General features: G+C 31.5%; 3 protein-coding genes across 6 annotated transcripts in view; 1 reads left to right on the top strand and 2 right to left on the bottom strand.

The window, feature by feature from the left end:
• The window catches only part of LOC145318752 (solute carrier family 25 member 35-like), a 15,191-nt gene extending 8,317 nt beyond the window's left edge, over window positions 1-6,874 (bottom strand). For all 3 annotated transcript variants that reach the window (XR_013879497.1, XR_013879496.1, XM_080160251.1), the window contains exons 1-5: window positions 6,754-6,874; window positions 5,849-5,889; window positions 5,202-5,289; window positions 2,322-2,386; window positions 1,697-1,767 (exon numbers count right to left, since the gene is read on the bottom strand). Coding sequence is in view for 1 of the 3 variants with exons in the window: in XM_080160251.1 (XP_080016377.1) it covers window positions 1,697-1,767; window positions 2,322-2,386; window positions 5,202-5,289; window positions 5,849-5,889; window positions 6,754-6,843 (355 nt within the window). In the remaining 2 variants the exon portion in view is untranslated. The remainder of the gene's footprint in view (window positions 1-1,696; window positions 1,768-2,321; window positions 2,387-5,201; window positions 5,290-5,848; window positions 5,890-6,753) is intronic.
• On the bottom strand, window positions 6,852-20,241 carry LOC145318751 (solute carrier family 25 member 35-like). 2 transcript variants are annotated; one of them, XR_013879495.1, is made up of 12 exons: window positions 20,093-20,241; window positions 19,732-19,772; window positions 19,333-19,420; window positions 18,558-18,626; window positions 18,059-18,125; window positions 17,230-17,355; window positions 15,766-15,867; window positions 15,335-15,397; window positions 8,763-8,838; window positions 8,118-8,210; window positions 7,412-7,783; window positions 6,852-7,175 (listed from the first exon to the last, which is right to left on the bottom strand). XR_013879495.1 is itself a non-coding variant. In XM_080160250.1 (11 exons), exons 1-11 carry the CDS (start codon window positions 20,180-20,182, stop codon window positions 7,720-7,722), a joined length of 879 nt encoding a protein of 292 aa, XP_080016376.1. In that variant the 5' UTR covers window positions 20,183-20,241; the 3' UTR covers window positions 6,852-7,719. The 2 variants fall into 2 exon arrangements, 1 of the variants encoding a protein (XP_080016376.1); XM_080160250.1 differs by having other exon boundaries at window positions 6,852-7,783.
• Window positions 12,422-13,632, top strand: LOC145320247 (solute carrier family 25 member 35-like). Its single transcript, XM_080162679.1, has 3 exons — window positions 12,422-12,502; window positions 13,057-13,149; window positions 13,484-13,632. Exons 1-3 carry the CDS (start codon window positions 12,465-12,467, stop codon window positions 13,545-13,547), a joined length of 195 nt encoding a protein of 64 aa, XP_080018805.1. The 5' UTR covers window positions 12,422-12,464; the 3' UTR covers window positions 13,548-13,632.

Here is a 20,241-nt window from a genome sequence, read left to right as displayed (position 1 = left end):
GGTCTATCGGTCTACCGTTTGACCCTCTATGATATTTTATGCTTTGCTATTTATGGATGTTATCATCCTTACAGTGCACGGTTGGACCCTCAGATGTCAAAACTTTATTTTAGTGTTTGGCCAAAATGACTTTGCAATTGTATCTGTAAGTACGTCTAATAACACCCTTTGCTATTTTTAAAATCCTAGAAAATTTTTTTTGCAAGAAAATTGCATAAATTCGCAACCTTTTTTAGAACCACTACATAACTCGAGGTTTAAAACTTTTTATATAAAATCCTTTTTACAAAAAATATCAATAATTACTTAAAATTAAACCTGCAAGAAAAAAAATCTCATTACACGTGTTAATTTGCATGTTTTAGGTCTTTTTTTGAGGAAAGTATAACTTCCACATTTTTGACAATAATTATATTTTTTTAACATTTCAAAGTAAAATATAATAAAACTTAAACGATTTTTCTTGAATTATCAGTTGAAAATTTCATCAAACATGCAATTTAAGTGATGAAAATTTAATAAAATCATTTTTTGAATGTTTAGAATTACCAATTTTCTACATTTTAAACAAAATGTTAACAAAATTTAAAAACATTTTAACATATAACTTCAAAAATCAATAACATTTTATAAAAAGATGTTTCAAAAAATAAATCATTAAAAGGTATTAAAATGCATTTCAAATTACTTAAAATTAAAACGAGAACATCTTTTTACACTGTATTCAGTGTAATAGAGTTTAAATGACATGATTAGTGAATGAAATATTTCCTAAACTCATTAAGCCTTTTTGTGACTATATTAAAAATAATTTATTTTGTTTTATATTGCTTTTTTATTCAAATATTTGACAAAATTTTCCCTACGTCAATAAAATAAAGTCAGTTTTTTACTGTTTCCAGGTTTTTCTTTATAATTATAACAATTAAATATAATATAAATCTTCATTATCTTTTATTTGAATTATCATACACATTAAAATGTAAAGTATAAGCTAGAATAGCACTTTTTTTAACGAATATTTTAATGACATTATATCAAAATAATTCCTCTTAAATATCACACAACATATGATTGGGAAGTATAGCCATTTCTTGGAGGTATAATATTTACAAAAATACCATTAATTCTGTTTTTATCAGAAGTTAAAAAAATTGAACAATTCTAAAACAATGGTTGGCTGTCTAGATATTGAGTACACTAAGACTACGGCTCTGTTCTATTGAAATAACGTTGCAAAAAGAGGGGTTCTGAAAGTAATCTACCTAATTATTTTTAAAGAACCAACAAGTACTGTCAGTATCTTTTTTCTTGTAATCTAGCAGACAATCAAATCATAACACAATTTTCATGATAAAATATTCAGGTTTCTACTTCACATTTTAAAAAATATACTGATCAATAAAATGTTCAAAATTTTACTTTGTACTAATTGAAAAAATATGTTGTAATTCTTATTTTAAAGTTACATTTTTATCCCTGACAAAATCATAGACGACTTTTAAAGGCATCTTATCTAAACTTTTTGAAGAAAAACTTAAAAACGTTAATTAAGTATTAAAACTATTTTCTTCGATTTTTCTGAAGTTATTATCGCATTCTATGGGTTTTTTATTATCATTTACTTATATCGAAAGTGCCAAACATTGTACCCTAACTTATTCATTTAATAAAAAACCAAGCGTGAGTGTTTTACCTATTCCACCAATAAACCCGGAGCAAGCACTGCATGCCAGGACTCGAGCAAAGCTAGTTTCACCAGCCTGACATACCAACAAATATTTAAACAAGGACAATAACACAGGGATCTAAAGGGATAAGACAATGGCCGATAAATTGATGTACATTCCCGATAATGATACACAAACCTATTTCTTCTGTAGATTACAATTAGTTGTCAAAACGATTGGACACTCAACTTAATGAACCAACCAATTAAAATTAAATAAAAGTTGTTACGACAACGAAAGAAAAAACGTTATTATCCCTTACGATAGATCCTACTATAAAATTATGACATGCCATGACGTGGAAACTCAACTTAATGAACCAAACAATTAAAATCAAATAAAAGTCCCAAAAGTTGTTAAGCCAATGAAAAAAAAAACGATATTAGAAAATTTTGGGGACTAGTGTAATAAACAGTCCAATGTCCCCTCCCTCCCTGGCAATACCGACTAATTACAGCAAAGGTTACAATAAGAAATTGCGAAATAATGGATTTTCAGAGATCCTTCAGTACAGACAGATAGACAGACAGGGATCCTGTTACTTTTATATAAGGATACTGCTTGAATTATTGTTTAAATATTTTTTCCTGATTTTTAAGAAATCCTTTTCTCTCCATTATTGAATATGAACCTAATCTGAGACCATTCATCACAAACTAAAAAAAAGAAAAGTTTTCATGAAAACTGATAACTGTTGAAATGAAAATTAAAAATTACTTTCTTTTCATGTAAAGACACAAAAAACCTTAAACATATAGAAATTATATTGTTAATGTTAAGTATTAATGAACCAACTGCTGATAATATTAGGATGTATAATAGATATAGAAATGTCTATAATCGTGCAATAAAAACAGCTAAAAAATTGTATTATTGCAATGAGCTAAAAAAATGTAAATCTGACTTGAGGAAAACTTGGGATATTATTAGAGATGCAATCCGAAAAACAAAAGATAAAGCAACATGTATCAATGAATTGAAGTTTAATGATGCTATATATTTAGATAATGCAGAAATTTCTGAGAAATTGAATGAACACTTCACTTCTGTAGCAAGCAAGATATCATCTAAAATAAATCCTTCTAACATTGATCCGTGTAGCTATATACCTAATTATAATTCCAGTTTTAAAATGCATACCATAAACCCAAATATAGTTATAGATATTGTTAAAAAAATGGGAAATAAACAAAGTATGGATATTTTTGGCCTGTCAAATTCTTTTTTGAAGAAAATAATTTCTGTTATTGCCCTTCCTCTCTCTCATGTCATTAACCAAACTATTTTAACTGAAAAATACCTTCTGAATTTAAAATCGCAAAAGTTATACCTATTTTTAAGTTAAAAGGGAATAATTCTAATGAAAAAGCTGATCCATCAAACTATAGGCCGATAAGTTTATTAGCTATTTTCTCAAAAGTTTTAGAAAAAGTCATTTATCAACAACTGTCATGCTATTTGATTAGAAATAATATCATTTTTGAACATCAGTATGGATTTCAATCAAAAAAGTCTACAATACACCCCGTGATACACCTCTTAAATTATATAGCTGAAGCAAAAAATGATAATAAAACTGTAATTGGAGTCTTCTGTGATCTTGCAAAATGTTTTGATACAATTCCACACTCTATTTTAATTAAAAAGTTGTCAAAAATTGGCATTAATGGCGTTGAACTTGAATGGTTTAAAAATTATTTAAGTAATAGACAGCAATTTGTACATGTAAACAACACTGACTCAACAAAGCTGAACATAGATAGAGGTGTCCCACAGGGCTCTATTTTAGGACCAATTCTATTTTTAATCTACATAAATGATCTTAAAAACTGTACTGATTTATTTACCCTATTATTTGCTGATGACAGTAATTTTTTAATTTCTGGTAAAAACTTTACAGAGATAAAACTGAAATTAAACAATGAACTTAAAAAGATATCTGATTGGTTTAGGAGTAATCAAATGAGCTTAAATCCTGATAAAACTAAAATCATGATATTTAATAAAAATGAAAATACTATTGATTGGAATGCTCTTAATATTAAGCTAAACTTTAACAATGAAAATGAGTTTGATCCTGAGAAAATAAAAATCTTAAATTATGTCAATTCAAGTAGCAATATTCCTGCAATTAAATTCCTAGGTGTATTTATAGATCCTTCTTTAAATTTTAAATATCATGTAGAACATTTACGTAAAAAGATTTCTAGTTCCTTATTTCTTATAAATAGAGCTAAACATATACTGAATTTAGATAGCAAAAAAATGCTTTTTCACTCACTTATAAATAGTCATTTACTTTACTGTTTACCTGCCTGGAGTTGTGGTCTAAAATCTACTATGGACCCATTAATTAAATTGCAAAAAAAGGCAATAAGAATTGTTTTTAGTAAGAAACACATCTCACACACAATGCCTTTATTTAAAAAAATGAATGTCCTTCCTTTACATGAATCAGCTAATTATTTGAAATTATTATTTATGTATGATTTTATAAACAGTAAGCTACCAAGTTCCTTTCAAGGTACATGGCTTCGCCGTAATCAATTACATACCAGAAATCTTAGAAACTCTAATATGTTTGATGTTAAAAAACCGAAGTTTAAATCTATTGAAAGATTTCCTAAGTATCATTTCCAAGAATTATGGAATAACCATTGTAATAATGATTTATTAACCCACAATCAATCAAGAAAAAAATTTATAAAAAATCTAAAAGAATCTTTGTTATCAAGCTTAACTTTAGTGTGTAACAACCCATTATGTCAAGAATGTAGATAAAATTATATTTCTTTTCAATATTGTTTGAAATCTGATAAATCAATCAAAATCTATTTGTTAAAATTTTTTTTAATTTCTATTATTGCAATAATGGTGTGAGACTTGTATGTTTGTCCTAATCAATCCTTCCTATTATCATTCTTTCCTCTCCAATATGATTTTATTTATTGCTTATTATCTTTTTTTCTATTTTTTTTGTCTTATTTATATGGCCTGTATGAAAACAATGTGTGAATACACATTACTGCATACTTCCTAGTTTTTAGGAAACTGCCATTTGGGAAGAAAATTTTTTTATAAATTAATCATATCAATAAAATTTGACTGTATATATAAATGTATATAATATTCATTTAATTCATTTATTATTTTGTTGTTTTTTTTTTCTATGTATGTACACCCAAGAATAATAAATCTAATCTAATCTATTGCCCTCTAAAATTACCTCAATATTAATAAAAACTAACCAAAAAATTCTTTTAGCCTTATTATAGCCAAAGAAAGATTTTTTTGCTAGCTTACTTAAACGGACAGACATAAGGACATGCAAATGACAGAATGCGGACACACATTTTGAGGACCATCAAATCAGAAGTCCACAAGGCCATAGAAATGACAAGACAGCACAGATTTTTTTTAATTGGTGGAAGAAGTGATCACTAGATGTTTTTTTCAACACACACACTGTACCTGATAACAAATAGCTGGTAGCAATCCTGATTGCAGCGCTATAAATCCATCTGTTTTAGCCATAATGAACAATCCATGTATAGGTCCCCTGAAAATAACATTTATTAATGCGCATAGTTTAACATAGTTACCCTCGGATAGCCTTGGGGACACCACGAAATAACCAAAACCTTGCTTACTGCTGTGCATGATATAGTCATACGTACTTAAGACAACCAGGCTTTGTTTTAGAAGTCTTAACTGAGCATGGTAGTGAGTTGCGCCTGATTTAGGCTATGGCGGGTATGCCACTTTATGAAACCAGCCGCCGAATGTTTTCCTTTTCTCGCCAAATCAGACAATCATCTGAGACAAACTTATTTCTTTTTCCTAAAAATTTCCCTTATATTTTTCATGTAATTTTTTAATATTCAACATATTAAAAGTGTCAAGTGTACTTCGGCGAAAAACGGCATTTTTCGGCGGAAGCGGCGGTTCCGCCTCCGTTTTTCACAGTTTTAGATTGTACCTCTTAAAAGCTACCGCCATGACAATAAGTGCTGTAACTCTCTTTTTTGTTTAGTTTTTTTGACTTTTAGTTTTGGGTTCAAAAAGTGTCATACCCGCTTCCCCCCTTTGTAGGCAACTAGAAAAGAAATTGTACAAACCTGTAGTGCCGTGTAAACTGTCCTTTAGCTTTTAGTTCTCCCTGAAAAAAATAATTTACTTAAGTCACTTGATAAAAAGCAGAGAAAGAGGTGACAATGGAATTTTTATTACATTGGCCACCAAAGTTTTATAAAAACGTTTTCTTAATCGTTGGCTTAACGACTGTGTGCAGTGAATTTTTATTAGGTGGATCATTAAGTTGAGTGTTCAAACGTTTCAGCCTCTAATTTTTATCTACTCAAAAGGTAATTTTGTGTATCATCATTGAGGATGTACATCAATTTATTGGTCATTGTCTTATCCCTTTAGATCTCTTAATAAAAAGGGTATTTTCGTGTAAGGGAGGGGGGGGGTGGGGTTATATTCGTCAAATGCAATGCTGTAAACTCGTACCATCTAAGGGTGTGCAAAAAAATGCGTAGTTTTTAAAATTCGAATTGCGCGGCTTGTGTTAATGGTAGTAAATGGCATAGTACCCAAACTTTGGTACTTTGGGTACTTTTACTGAAATAATCACCAAAATGCTGTCCATGTAACTGCAGCCTGTTTTTACAACCTCCAAAGGATTATTAAAGTACCCAAACTTTGGTACTTTGGGTACTTTTATTAAAATAATCCATTCAATGCTGTACATGTAACTGGAGCCTGTTCTTTACAACCTCCTTTGTACCCAAACTTTCGTACTTTGGGTACTTTTATTGAAATATTCCGCACAATACTGTACCTGTAACTGTAGCCTGTTCTTGAGAACTACCATTATACCCAAACTTTAGTACTTTGGGTACTTTTATTAAAATAATCCCCATAGTTGTACCTGAGCCTATTCTTGACAACCTACATTAAATTGGTATAGAAACAATCTTAATAATCTTTTCTACTTTGGGTACTTTTATTGAAATAATACCTGTAACTGGAGCCTATTCTTGACAACTTCCATAGGATTGGTAAAGAAACAAGCCCCAGCCGCCGCCAACCCACCAGCCAATATTTCCATTTTTATACCTGAAATTTACATACAATATACTGTGTAAATTTGTGTAAATAATACATACAAAAATAGTATAATATTAATCATAATATCAATAATCATATACGAAACTGTATAATATCATATAAAAATTTAATATGAAAATAAGCAATATAGTTTAATATAAAGAACATGCCTTACTGTTTTACATTACAATTTAAATAATAACAAAATTATAATAAGCTCATATAAAAAAGACTAATACTGATTTTATAATAAAATTGAGCAATATTTTTTTTCTTCTGACAATATTCAGTACTTTCATTTAACAAAAAGATATAAATTGCACTAGGTATAAACTCTAAATATCTAAAGGGGTAGTTTCACGGAATGCATTTGAACTTAATTTAGTGAACCGCATATTTTACCCTGGTTAAATGGTTAAACTACATTTATATGGCATATATTTGAAAGAATTTAAATTTTCTACCACGTAGTTTTTAAAATATCAAGACTTAAAAATCGTCTTTTTAAATTCCATATATCTCAAAAAGACAATTTTCATTTCATAAATTAATGCATTTAGTGAAACTACCCCTTTTAGTTTTTTTAAGAATCTAAGCTTGTGAATATAATAATGTTTAACTATAATAAATCACATTGTTGGGTTGCTTGAGGGGAGTGAGGGGACTTTACATTGGTACCCAAAGTTTTTTAACTTCATCATCTTATTCGTTGGCTCATGAACTATGGATATTTGAAATTTGATTAGTGTCTTAACTTTTAAAGAATTTTAATCTTCTAAAGGGGTATTTTTGTTTGTCATAATGTGGTTTCTATATCAATCTATCATACATTGTCTTATCCCTTAGGATCCCTGGTTAATTGTTTGATAAATATTTGTTAAGTGAGTCTGGTCCTTAAATGATGCCAGAAAACCAGTGACAGAAAACTGTGGGGTCCAATCCTAAAAAAATGAAATCATTCAATAATTCAAAATACCTATGTTCCTACATTTAATTATCATTAACTTGATATAATTATTCTATTGTTTTTATATTTGTAATTGTGATTCCTGAGACGACTATGAAGCACATATTACAAGATTGTACATTCTATAATAACGCTCAAAAGGGTTTGTATTTATAAATAAAGCATCTTATAATTATTTCTCATTATCGGATATTTTTATGCTTGTTCTGTTATAATATTGTTTGTGTGCTTTCCCTTCAAGTGCCTGGCAAGCACTTAAGGGGAAACCGCCAAATGTCATGTTTAAAAAAATCAAATTAGATACCTACCTCATATACTGAGCAGCTAAACCCTTGTTGAAAGCTCCAGGCCCTTCAGTCTTCAAAATTTGTCTAACACAGTCCAAATATCCATTATATAATCTAAAAACAAGGATGGGTAAATGAAAGATGAATTAAGTTGTTGTTTAATTATACATTTTCCCGTATGTCTTCGAAACTGATTAATATCCGATGGATTAGAACCAGTCTTAGCCATACTAAAAATTCATATACAGCATCGTAATGCAGACAATTTTCCACGGATATTAAAATAAAATTGAAAATCAATTAATCTCAAAATGAGTGCTTTCCTCATTCCTCAAAGTGCTTTATTTTTAAAAGTAAATTAAAGATAAGAAATGGGGAGGGGTGGTAATTTTTTTCCCCATATGGAGTATAAAGGACGTCCAAGATTGTTTCGGGGGTGGGGGGGGGGGGGTGGTTGAGGGTAAAATGATGGTTTTCAAAGTTGTTACCTAATATTTATTTTGAGGGGGGAATGTAGTTCTATATCCAAAATTTTTTTTTTTTTTTTTTTTTGGGGGGGGGGGAGGGACACCCCTTCACTTCTCCTAACCCAGTTGTATCTCTTTGAGAATCATTTATTTTAAAATTAAGGTAAAGAGGGGGGTGAAACTGGAGCAAAATTTTTACCTATTATTTCTTGGTTGATTATATAACCTCGTTGACATCACATCAAAAGGATTTATTACGACAGAAACTACAAATCCTAAAATATATAAAAATAAATATTTGGATCATGGGAATAAATTAGGACAGAAGTCACCTTCCTAGGAAGGACATAAGTAGCCTTCCTTAAGTGAGAATTTCTTAGATACATGCCTCCCTTAACAAAGATTTTGCAAGATTGAGGACATAAGTAGCCTCCCTTCACCTCACAAAACCTAGCTTTTTGATCCTTCACATAGCAAAATCTTGCATAAAATTGGTTTTTGGTCCATCACTTAGCAAAATATTGGAAAACTTAGCTTTTCTGTCCTTCACATAGCTAATTCTTGCAAAACATAACATTCTTACAAAACATAGCAAATTCTTGCAAAACATAGCAAATTCTTACAAAACATAGCAAATTCTTGCAAAACATAGGAAATTCTTGAAAAAACATAGCAAATTCTTGCAAAACATAGCAAATTCTTGGAAAACTTAGCTTTTCTGTCCTTCACATAGCTAATTCTTGCAAAACATAGCAAATTCTTGCAAAACATAGCAAATTCTTGCAAAACATAGCAAATTCTTGCAAAACATAGCAAATTCTTGGAAAACTTAGCTTTTCTGTCCTTCACATAGCTAATTCTTGCAAAACATAGCAAATTCTTACAAAACATAGCAAATTCTTGCAAAACATAGCAAATTCTTGGAAAACCTAGCTTTTCTGTCCTTCACATAGCTAATTCTTGCAAAACATAGCAAATTCTTACAAAACATGGCAAATTCTTGCAAAACATAGCAAATTCTTACAAAACATAGCAAATTCTTGCAAAACATAGCAAATTCTTACAAAACATAGCAAATTCTTGGAAAACTTAGCTTTTCTGTCCTTCACATAGCTAATTCTTGCAAAACATCGCAAATTCTTGCAAAACATAGCAAATTCTTACAAAACATAGCAAATTCTTGGAAAACTTAGCTTTTCTGTCCTTCACATAGCTAATTCTTGCAAAACATAGCAAATTCTTACAAAACATAGCAAATTCTTGCAAAACATAGCAAATTCTTACAAAACATAGCAAATTCTTGCAAAACATAGCAAATTCTTGCAAAATATAGCAAATTCTTACAAAACATAGCAAATTCTTACAAAACATGGCAAATTCTTGCAAAACATAGCAAATTCTTACAAAACATAGCAAATTCTTGCAAAACATAGCAAATTCTTACAAAACATAGCAAATTCTTGGAAAACTTAGCTTTTCTGTCCTTCAAATAGCTAATTCTTGCAAAACATAGCAAATTCTTGCAAAACATAGCAAATTCTTGGAAAACCTAGCTTTTCTGTCCTTCATATAGCTATTTCTTGCAAAACATAGCAAATTCTTACAAAACATAGCAAATTCTTGCAAAACATAGCAAATTCTTACAAAACATAGCAAATTCTTGCAAAACATAGCAAATTCTTACAAAACATAGCAAATTCTTACAAAACATAGCAAATTCTTACAAAACATAGCAAATTCTTGGAAAACTTAGCTTTTCTGTCCTTCACATAGCTAATTCTTGCAAAACATAGCAAATTCTTACAAAACATAGCAAATTCTTGCAAAACATAGCAAATTCTTACAAAACATAGCAAATTCTTGGAAAACTTAGCTTTTCTGTCCTTCACATAGCTAATTCTTGCAAAACATAGCAAATTCTTACAAAACATAGCAAATTCTTGCAAAACATAGCAAATTCTTATAAAACATAGCAAACAAAGCGTCAAAATATTTTTGGACTAAGCCAAATTTACTAAGGATTTGATTCATTTCCCAAATCTTACTGTTGATACCAAGGACACCAGGTCACTGTATCTCAAGAACCGGTGGTCAGATCGCGCTGAAAATTCGTTTTTGAGTTTGGGACCCCTATTGCAAGAATTTGCTATGTTTTGCAAGAATTTGCTATGTTTTGTAAGAATTTGCTATGTTTTGTAAGAATTTGCTATGTTTTGTAAGAATTTGCTATGTTTTGTAAGAGTTTGCTATGTTTTGCAAGAATTAGCTATGTGAAGGTCAGAAAAGCTAAGTTTTCCAAGAATTTGCTATGTTTTGTAAGAATTTGCTATGTTTTGCAAGAATTAGCTATTTGAAGGACAGAAAAGCTAAGTTTTGTAAGACTTTGCTATGTTTTGCAAGAATTTGCTATGTTTTGCAAGAATTAGCTATTTGAAGGACAGAAAAGCTAAGTTTTCCAAGAATTTGCTATGTTTTGTAAGAATTTGCTATGTTTTGCAAGAATTTGCTATGTTTTGTAAGAATTTGCTATGTTTTGCAAGAATTTGCCATGTTTTGTAAGAATTTGCTATGTTTTGTAAGAATTTGCTATATTTTGCAAGAATTTGCTATGTTTTGCAAGAATTTGCTATGTTTTGTAAGAATTTGCCATGTTTTGTAAGAATTTGCTATGTTTTGTAAGAATTTGCTATATTTTGCAAGAATTTGCTATGTTTTGCAAGAATTTGCTATGTTTTGTAAGAATTTGCTATGTGAAGGACAGAAAAGCTAAGTTTCCAAGAATTTGCTATGTTTTGCAAGAATTTGCTATGTTTTGTAAGAATTTGCTATGTTTTGTAAGAATTTGCTATGTTTTGTAAGAATTTGCTGTGTTTTGCAAGAATTTGCTATGTTTTGTAAGAATTTGCTATGTTTTGCAAGAATTAGCTATGTGAAGGACAGAAAAGCTAAGTTTTCCAAGAATTTGCTATGTTTTGTAAGAATTTGCTATGTTTTGCAAGAATTTGCGATGTTTTGCAAGAATTAGCTATGTGAAGGACAGAAAAGCTAAGTTTTCCAAGAATTTGCTATGTTTTGTAAGAATTTGCTATGTTTTGCAAGAATTTGCTATGTTTTGTAAGAATTTGCTATGTTTTGCAAGAATTTGCCATGTTTTGTAAGAATTTGCTATGTTTTGCAAGAATTAGCTATGTGAAGGACAGAAAAGCTAGGTTTTCCAAGAATTTGCTATGTTTTGCAAGAATTTGCTATGTTTTGTAAGAATTTGCTATGTTTTGCAAGAATTAGCTATGTGAAGGACAGAAAAGCTAAGTTTTCCAAGAATTTGCTATGTTTTGCAAGAATTTGCTATGTTTTGCAAGAATTTGCTATGTTTTGCAAGAATTTGCTATGTTTTGCAAGAATTAGCTATGTGAAGGACAGAAAAGCTAAGTTTTCCAAGAATTTGCTATGTTTTGCAAGAATTTGCTATGTTTTTTCAAGAATTTCCTATGTTTTGCAAGAATTTGCTATGTTTTGTAAGAATTTGCTATGTTTTGCAAGAATTTGCTATGTTTTGTAAGAATGTTATGTTTTGCAAGAATTAGCTATGTGAAGGACAGAAAAGCTAAGTTTTCCAATATTTTGCTAAGTGATGGACCAAAAACCAATTTTATGCAAGATTTTGCTATGTGAAGGATCAAAAAGCTAGGTTTTGTGAGGTGAAGGGAGGCTACTTATGTCCTCAATCTTGCAAAATCTTTGTTAAGGGAGGCATGTATCTAAGAAATTCTCACTTAAGGAAGGCTACTTATGTCCTTCCTAGGAAGGTGACTTCTGTCCTAATTTATTCCCATGATCCAAATATTTATTTTTATATATTTTAGGATTTGTAGTTTCTGTCGTAATAAATCCTTTTGATGTGATGTCAACGAGGTTATATAATCAACCAAGAAATAATAGGTAAAAATTTTGCTCCAGTTTCACCCCCCTCTTTACCTTAATTTTAAAATAAATGATTCTCAAAGAGATACAACTGGGTTAGGAGAAGTGAAGGGGTGTCCCTCCCCCCCCCCCCCCAAAAAAAAAAAAAAAAAAAAATTTTGGATATAGAACTACATTCCCCCCTCAAAATAAATATTAGGTAACAACTTTGAAAACCATCATTTTACCCTCAACCACCCCCCCCCCCCACCCCCGAAACAATCTTGGACGTCCTTTATACTCCATATGGGGAAAAAAATTACCACCCCTCCCCATTTCTTATCTTTAATTTACTTTTAAAAATAAAGCACTTTGAGGAATGAGGAAAGCACTCATTTTGAGATTCATTGATTTTCAATTTTATTTTAATATCCGTGGAAAATTGTCTGCATTACGATGCTGTATATGAATTTTTAGTATGGCTAAGACTGGTTCTAATCCATCGGATATTAATCAGTTTCGAAGACATACGGGAAAATGTATAATTAAACAACAACTTAATTCATCTTTCATTTACCCATCCTTGTTTTTAGATTATATAATGGATATTTGGACTGTGTTAGACAAATTTTGAAGACTGAAGGGCCTGGAGCTTTCAACAAGGGTTTAGCTGCTCAGTATATGAGGTAGGTATCTAATTTGATTTTTTTAAACATGACATTTGGCGGTTTCCCCTTAAGTGCTTGCCAGGCACTTGAAGGGAAAGCACACAAACAATATTATAACAGAACAAGCATAAAAATATCCGATAATGAGAAATAATTATAAGATGCTTTATTTATAAATACAAACCCTTTTGAGCGTTATTATAGAATGTACAATCTTGTAATATGTGCTTCATAGTCGTCTCAGGAATCACAATTACAAATATAAAAACAATAGAATAATTATATCAAGTTAATGATAATCAAATGTAGGAACATAGGTATTTTGAATTATTGAATGATTTCATTTTTTTAGGATTGGACCCCACAGTTTTCTGTCACTGGTTTTCTGGCATCATTTAAGGACCAGACTCACTTAACAAATATTTATCAAACAATTAACCAGGGATCCTAAGGGATAAGACAATGTATGATAGATTGATATAGTATGTTTTGCAAGAATTTGCTATGTTTTGTAAGAATTTGCTATGTTTTGCAAGAATTTGCTATGTGAAGGACAGAAAAGCTAAGTTTTCCAAGAATTTGCTATGTTTTGCAAGAATTTGCTATGTTTTGCAAGAATTTGCTATGTTTTGCCAGAATTTGCTATGTTTTGCAAGAATTTGCTATGTTTTGCAAGAGTATGCTATGTTTTGCAAGAATTTGCTATGTGAAGGACAGAAAAGCTAAGTTTTCCAAGAATTTGCTATGTTTTGCAAGAATTTGCTATGTTTTGCAAGAATTTGCTATGTTTTGTAAGAATTTGCTATGTTTTGCAAAATTTTGCTATGTTTTGTAAGAATTTGCTATATTTTGCAAGAATTTGCTATGTGAAGGACAGAAAAGCTAAGTTTTGCAAGATGAAGGACATAAGCAGCCTTCCTAATGTAAGAATTTGTCAGACAAAGGACATAAGTCACCTTCCTTAAGTTAGATTTTGTTAGATGAAGGACATAAGTAGCCTTCCTTAGATCAATTTCCAGTGACTTCTGTCCTAATTAGGAATGACTTTGTTTTCTTTCCATGATCCAAATATTTTAATATGAAGTTAGGATTATTATCGTCATAAAAAAGTAACAGGTTGTCCGTCTGTGTGTCTCGAAGGATCTTGCTAACTGCTAAACCAAAATAGTTGTTTACAATGAAGATTTTTATGGTTCCAGTCAGGGTTTATAAATATTTTGGGAGAGGGTGCATCCACCATATAAACAAAAAATTAACACGACCCCCCCCCCCCCAAAAAAAAAAAATAGACTTTTACGTTATTATCTTTATAACAAGGATGACAACATCCATAAAAGCGAAGCACTGAAACGGTAGGACAAACGGACATGAACACTTATAAAGTGTCAGAACTGAATAATCTGGATATAAATGTATAAGAGTCGAAGCAAAATTGTAAGTAAATTTGTTGAAAAACTGCTTTATACAGGATAATGTTTATTGACATACTTACATATTTAGGACTTGATTATAGAGTTGCTTCGCTTTTAACATTATACTTTGTTGTCCCAGGAATCAATATACCAAAAATCAGATGAATCGGATGATTAGATCACATAAAAATTTGTTGTTAAAAAAGTAAAAAAATCAACATGTTTAAAATGGACGTACAGAATTTTTGGTAATGATTATAGAGTTGCTACGCTTTCTAAATCGTACCCAACTACTAAAGGAATCACCATGCAAAATTTGAAATCGATAGGACAATTCTAACATACCTAAAATAACGAAAAAAGCTATCCGTTACGGACGGACGGGCGGACCGACCCTAATTATAGAAAAGCTTCGCTTTTAAAATAAAATTGAAAGTGGAGGGTCGAATCCATCCCCTCCTTACCTCAAGAACCACAAATATGCATAGACGCCAAGATATAACTAAAGTAGCCATGTGTAAGAGTGCAGCGATATAAAAGGATAAGACAATGGCCGATATATTAATGTATTACATCCCCAGTAATCTTGCACAAAATAACCCATTTCAATTAGTGTTTGAAACGTTTGGACACTCAATCGAACGTATTAGGCCAACGAATAAGAAAACCGTATTATAATACTTTGGGGACTAGTGTAATAAACAGTCCAATGTCCCCTCACTCCCTGGTAAGAGTGTGTCCAGTAAGATCTCTAAAAAAGCAACAATTGATTTAAAATATTAATATCAAACCTGATATAAATGCCCCAGCAAGATTATTTTTCCAAGATCCTTTTTCAAACCATCCAAATTCGGCTGAAATAAAATAAAAACTTGTAAAAAAATTTTAAGAAATTATTATAGGTAGGTAGCCTATTATGTGGTCAACAATTTAACCCCCAATAGAAATAAAAAAAATTTTGGCAGGTATTTACAATAAAAAACCTTTTGCAATTTGATTTAACTTTAAGATGTCCGTCTGTCTGTGTGTAGCAAAGAAGCTCGATAACGGCTGAAGATTAGGGTCACCTTTACAGTGAAGGTTCCTTTAGGTTCAAGAAAGGTTTTTTCAACTTTTACCTTTTAAACTAAAACTAAGAGTGGAGGTCCGACTTTCTCTCTACTTGTGCTTTTAAAGGACCATAATGGCCTAGCCGCTGGATTTTACTCAGATAAATACTTACTTAATTTATCCATAGTAAATGTGTATGAAAATATCAACGCTGCACTGCTGATGCCTATTCTTGGTAGTGAGGCAGTGGCGCCCTGCCATAATCCACAAAAACCTGTCAATTTTCAATAATTAGATACACAATGGTAACTCAACTTTCCGTCCATTGTCTTATCCCTTATGATCCCTGAAAAAATTGTGATTGGTATAGTTTTAATCATTTCTGACAGGAAACAGTACTGCATGTTCATTTACAAAAGGATCTTTTTGGATAAGACAAGATCAGTTGTTTACATCCCCTATGAAGATAAACAATATTACACTTTTTTGTAGATTAGAGTAATACCTAGTAGGAAAAATTTTAAAGGAACATTACAATAGCTTAAAATTCCCATATATCCTGTAAAGTTTGGATAATGATAGTTAGGGTTGGGCCAGATAGATATTTGGCCAGATACCGGATATCCAGCAGATGACCGGATGTCGGATATCAAAGTATCAAAAAAGTTTCTTAACCCTTACAGATCATATTGACCCCCCCTCTCTATTTTTTCAATGTCATTTTTTTTGTAGGTAAGTCAATGACTTCATGACTTTTTAAGTTTAGTAATTATACGTCGGCAAGAGTTCATTTTATTAGGATATCTGGTCTGTGTCGGTCGTGGTGTCCGGTCAAAGTCGGTTGGGTAGCACCAAAATTTAAAAAAAATCTAAATAAATCTTAATTTATACATTATGACTTTGTAGGTATATAAGGTAGAAACCTAAAATTTTTTGGTGAATGAGAAAAGTGGTGTTATGACCGTTTGACCGCACCCTGACCGACTTTATGACCGATTTTTGTCCGGCTTTTACTACAGACATATATCATGAATATCGTGGCTTCTATTACAGCTAGAGACCTATACATCTTTTTGGTAAATCCTTGAGCAATAATTAACAGATAAAAATATTAATTGGCGCCGCCAACCGCCGTTTTACCGCCGTAACCGCCGAAAATGGCGGTTTCCGTTATTTGCCGTTTTTTGGCGATGATCAGAAAAAGTAATTTTTTTGTTATGGAAAATAAAAGTTCGTCCTAAAATTTGGTCATCCTAGCTGCAAAATGGGCCGCTCTACAGCTGTTTTAAAATTTAGCGGCTGGCCGCTAAAAAGCGGCTAAGGAGCGGCCTGATCGCTATGACTAGGAAAAGTAATTTTCTCTAAAAATACACATGAACCACCAGAAAAAACTTTTACGTCTTTATCTGTAACAGAAGCCGAGATAGAGGGGGGGGGTCAATATGACCCCCCCCCCCCCCGATCTATTAAGGTGGGAATAGGGGCTCGATCTGTAAGGGTTAATAAACTTGTGTTTTATCATACAAAATATTCTGCCAAACCGGATATCCGGCCCAACCCTACTGCTAGTATGCATATACCACCCAACCAAGATTAGGGTCCCCAAAGTTTTTATAGGCCAACGAATGATTCCCACCTGAAGAAGTGTAAATATTATTGAAAGCAGTGAACATGTTGATATGATTGTGTTGGAAACCAACAGATATTTGGGCTGAGGATGACGTTTGTAGTTGTGTCTTGACAAGAAACAATGGTGAACTAACTAAAACAAAAATCCTTATATAAAAGTAACAGGATGTCTCTGTGTATGTATGTCTCTCAGTCTTGAAGGATCTTTCTAACCGCTGAACCGATATGGTTCTTCTTAACAATGTAGCTTCTCGTAGGTCCTGTAAAAGTTCAAACTATTTTTGGGGAGGGAACCACCACCCTCCCAACAGATATTTGGGCTAATGATGACGTTTGGAGTTGGGTCTTCACAAGAAACAATGGTGAACTAACTAAAACAAAAATCTTAATTAAAGAAATAAAATCTATTTAGAGTATGGCTTCTCAACCGATTAATATGGCTGGATTAAATCCGGTTCTTGGCCATACTGAAAAACCATGTATCGTATCGTATTATAGACAATTTTCCATGAATAACAAAATAAAATACATTAAATCATTACCAGTTTATTTGTTCCAGACCTTGGGTCCCTCGGGGCTAAGTAACCAGAATCAATTAATTTTTTTTTCATTTTGCTATTCGTGGAAAGCTGTCTTTAATACAAAGCGAAAATTTTGAGGTTAATCTCATTAGCGGCTGGAATGGTCGTTCCACAATCAACAAGTTTTAGAAAAGTTTTAGGCTATTTCATACAAAACAAAAATAAATATAAAGTGTGTGTGTTTGAGGGGGGAAGGGGGTGGCTCCCATCTCCACTTGGAGCTTCACCTCTGCCTTTGGTAACAAGTGAGTTTACCTATTCCTCCGAATAAACCAGAAACAGCGCTGCAAGCTAAAACTCGTACAGAGCTCGTTTCTCCATTCTGAAATATTCTTTCTTTGCATAATTGTTGAATTTTAAGGTAATATAGTATGTAAAAGAATAATGAAGAAAAATCCAATTTCTACTACAGGGAATATATTTTTCATCCTGGCAATTTATGTCAAAGTAAAAATACTGACTATTCACTTATTTTAAATTATAAAAATTATATAGGCCACTCCTTCATAATTATCAAGGATCTAAAGGAATAAGATTATTGCCAATAAATTGATGCACATCCCCAATTATGAAACACAAGATTATCCTTTCTATGGATTACTATTAGTTGTTGAAGACACTCATCTAAATGAACCAAAAAATCAAAATTTAATATCCCTAAAAAATAATTAGAAAACATTATTAACTTTTGGGGACTAGTGTAATAAATAGCCCAATGTCCCCATCCTCCCTGATAATTATAAACAACTTTTACCTTATTTTTCAGAAAGCCTCTTCTTTCCATTTCTGAATATGAGCCAAGTCTAAGTCCATTCATTACTAACTAAAATGGAGAAATTATTATTTACTAGCGGCTACGCCCCCAGAGGCCTCTAGTGGCCCTGGCAATTAGACCCACCCCCTTTTCAATTTTAGTTTTAAAATGAAAAGGTTAAACAAATTTTATACAATGATCCTTTTTTCCTAGTGGCGATTTCTCTTGTGAGAGGGTGGTGGTACCAAAAATATTAAAAACCTACCCTGGATCTAAAAGAAACTTTCCTGTAAAAGAGAACCATATCGGTTAAGCGGTTAGCGAGATCCTTCGCTATGGGCAAAAAAAGGCTTACTACTTTTTATAATAGGATAAAACTAACACGTTAAAAAATAACAATTTAAAGGCTAGGATTAACATTTTAAACCTATTTTATAAAACATTTCCAAAGTTTTAAATGCATCTTTTGAATTAGTTGACCTTGGTTTTAGAAACCTACTTGCATTTGTTACAAAATTGTGTAATCTTATTTTACAAATACCATTTAATTTTGGACATTCTTTTATATGTTTCAATTAATTAACATATTTTCGCGGATATTAAAGGGCCGAAAGTCCAAGCTAACAAAAATTTTATTATTTTTATGATTTTTTATTTTAATATTCGTGGAAAATTGTCTGTAATTCGATAATATACTGATTTTTAGTATGGCGAGAACCAGTTCTATTAAAGCGGAGATTAATCGGTTTCTAAGCCATTCTGGAATATTACTTACATTATAGCAAGTAGCTGGAAGTAAACCAGATTGCAGAGCTCTAAATCCATCAGTTTTCATTATTATAAACAGGCCGTGCAACGGTCCTCTAAAAAAAAAGTTGGTGTGCTTTCCCACAAAGTGCTTGTCGAGTACTGAAAGTGTCTTCTAAGGGGGAGGGGGGGGGGGGTTCTCCATATACATCTAACCTAACCAAACCTTGTGGGGCTCTTAATTACCCAATGTAGTCTAATCAAATCTGAACTAAAGTAATAAAAAACGAAAAATTATCTTATTTCAAATAAAGAAGTGGTTTTTATGCTCATAAAGATACTATGAGTGGAAACTCTAAAAGTTTGTAGAACATATAATTCAACAGTTTAATACTTTTATTTTTTTTTAAATTGATGATATCCTTACCTATAATGTCGGGGATAATGTCCGGTTGTCTTTAATTCACCCTGAAAGGAAAAATACTTTAAACAGAAATGCAATGAGATACTTCCACAATAGTTCCCATACTAGACTTATAATTAAAAAGCTTCAATGTAAAGAAGAACCATATCAGTTCAGGGATTAAACAGACAAACATACAGACCTAGACAGACAGACAGATTATTGACATCCAGTTTCTTTTATATAAAAGAAGTACAATGTCTGTCTGTTTGTCCTTCTAAAGCTTAGGATCTTGGTAACCACTGAATAGATTGGCAAATGGCTACTGGTCCTGCGGTGGTTTTAAGCTATTTTCTTGTTCTAATAACTAAGTAAAATAGGTTACCTGTAATTGAAGCCTATTTTTAACGACCTCCATCGGATTTGTGAAGAGGCAAGCCCCAGCCGCGGCTAGGCCTCCAGCTATAACCTCCATACTTTTATTTTCTGAGTAAAAAATATACTTTAAATTCAAAGTACATTAGATAGTTTCAA

Source organism: Acartia tonsa, chromosome 5, assembly GCF_053477335.1.
Source record: "Acartia tonsa isolate MP-2025a chromosome 5, ASM5347733v1, whole genome shotgun sequence".
Lineage (NCBI taxonomy): Eukaryota > Metazoa > Arthropoda > Copepoda > Calanoida > Acartiidae > Acartia > Acartia tonsa.
This window is presented reverse-complemented; position numbering and strand designations above follow the sequence as displayed.

What these genes read in the sequence shown, in the direction of transcription:
- LOC145320247 (XM_080162679.1), top strand. Translation starts at nt 12,465, where the DNA reads ATGTCAACGAGGTTATATAATCAACCAAGAAATAATAG. An exon ending in AATCAACCAAGAAATAATAG is followed by an intron (nt 12,503 to 13,056) that starts GTAAAAATTTTG and finishes CCTTGTTTTTAG; the next exon opens with ATTATATAATGGATATTTGG. An exon ending in TTAGCTGCTCAGTATATGAG is followed by an intron (nt 13,150 to 13,483) that starts GTAGGTATCTAA and finishes TCATTTTTTTAG; the next exon opens with GATTGGACCCCACAGTTTTC.
- LOC145318751 (XM_080160250.1), bottom strand. Translation starts at nt 20,182, where the DNA reads ATGGAGGTTATAGCTGGAGGCCTAGCCGCGGCTGGGGCTTGCCTCTTC. An exon ending in GAGGCTTTCTGAAAAATAAG is followed by an intron (nt 18,126 to 18,557) that starts GTAAAAGTTGTT and finishes AGAATATTTCAG; the next exon opens with AATGGAGAAACGAGCTCTGT. An exon ending in TGGTTTATTCGGAGGAATAG is followed by an intron (nt 17,356 to 18,058) that starts GTAAACTCACTT and finishes TTTTTGTTTTAG; the next exon opens with TTAGTTCACCATTGTTTCTT.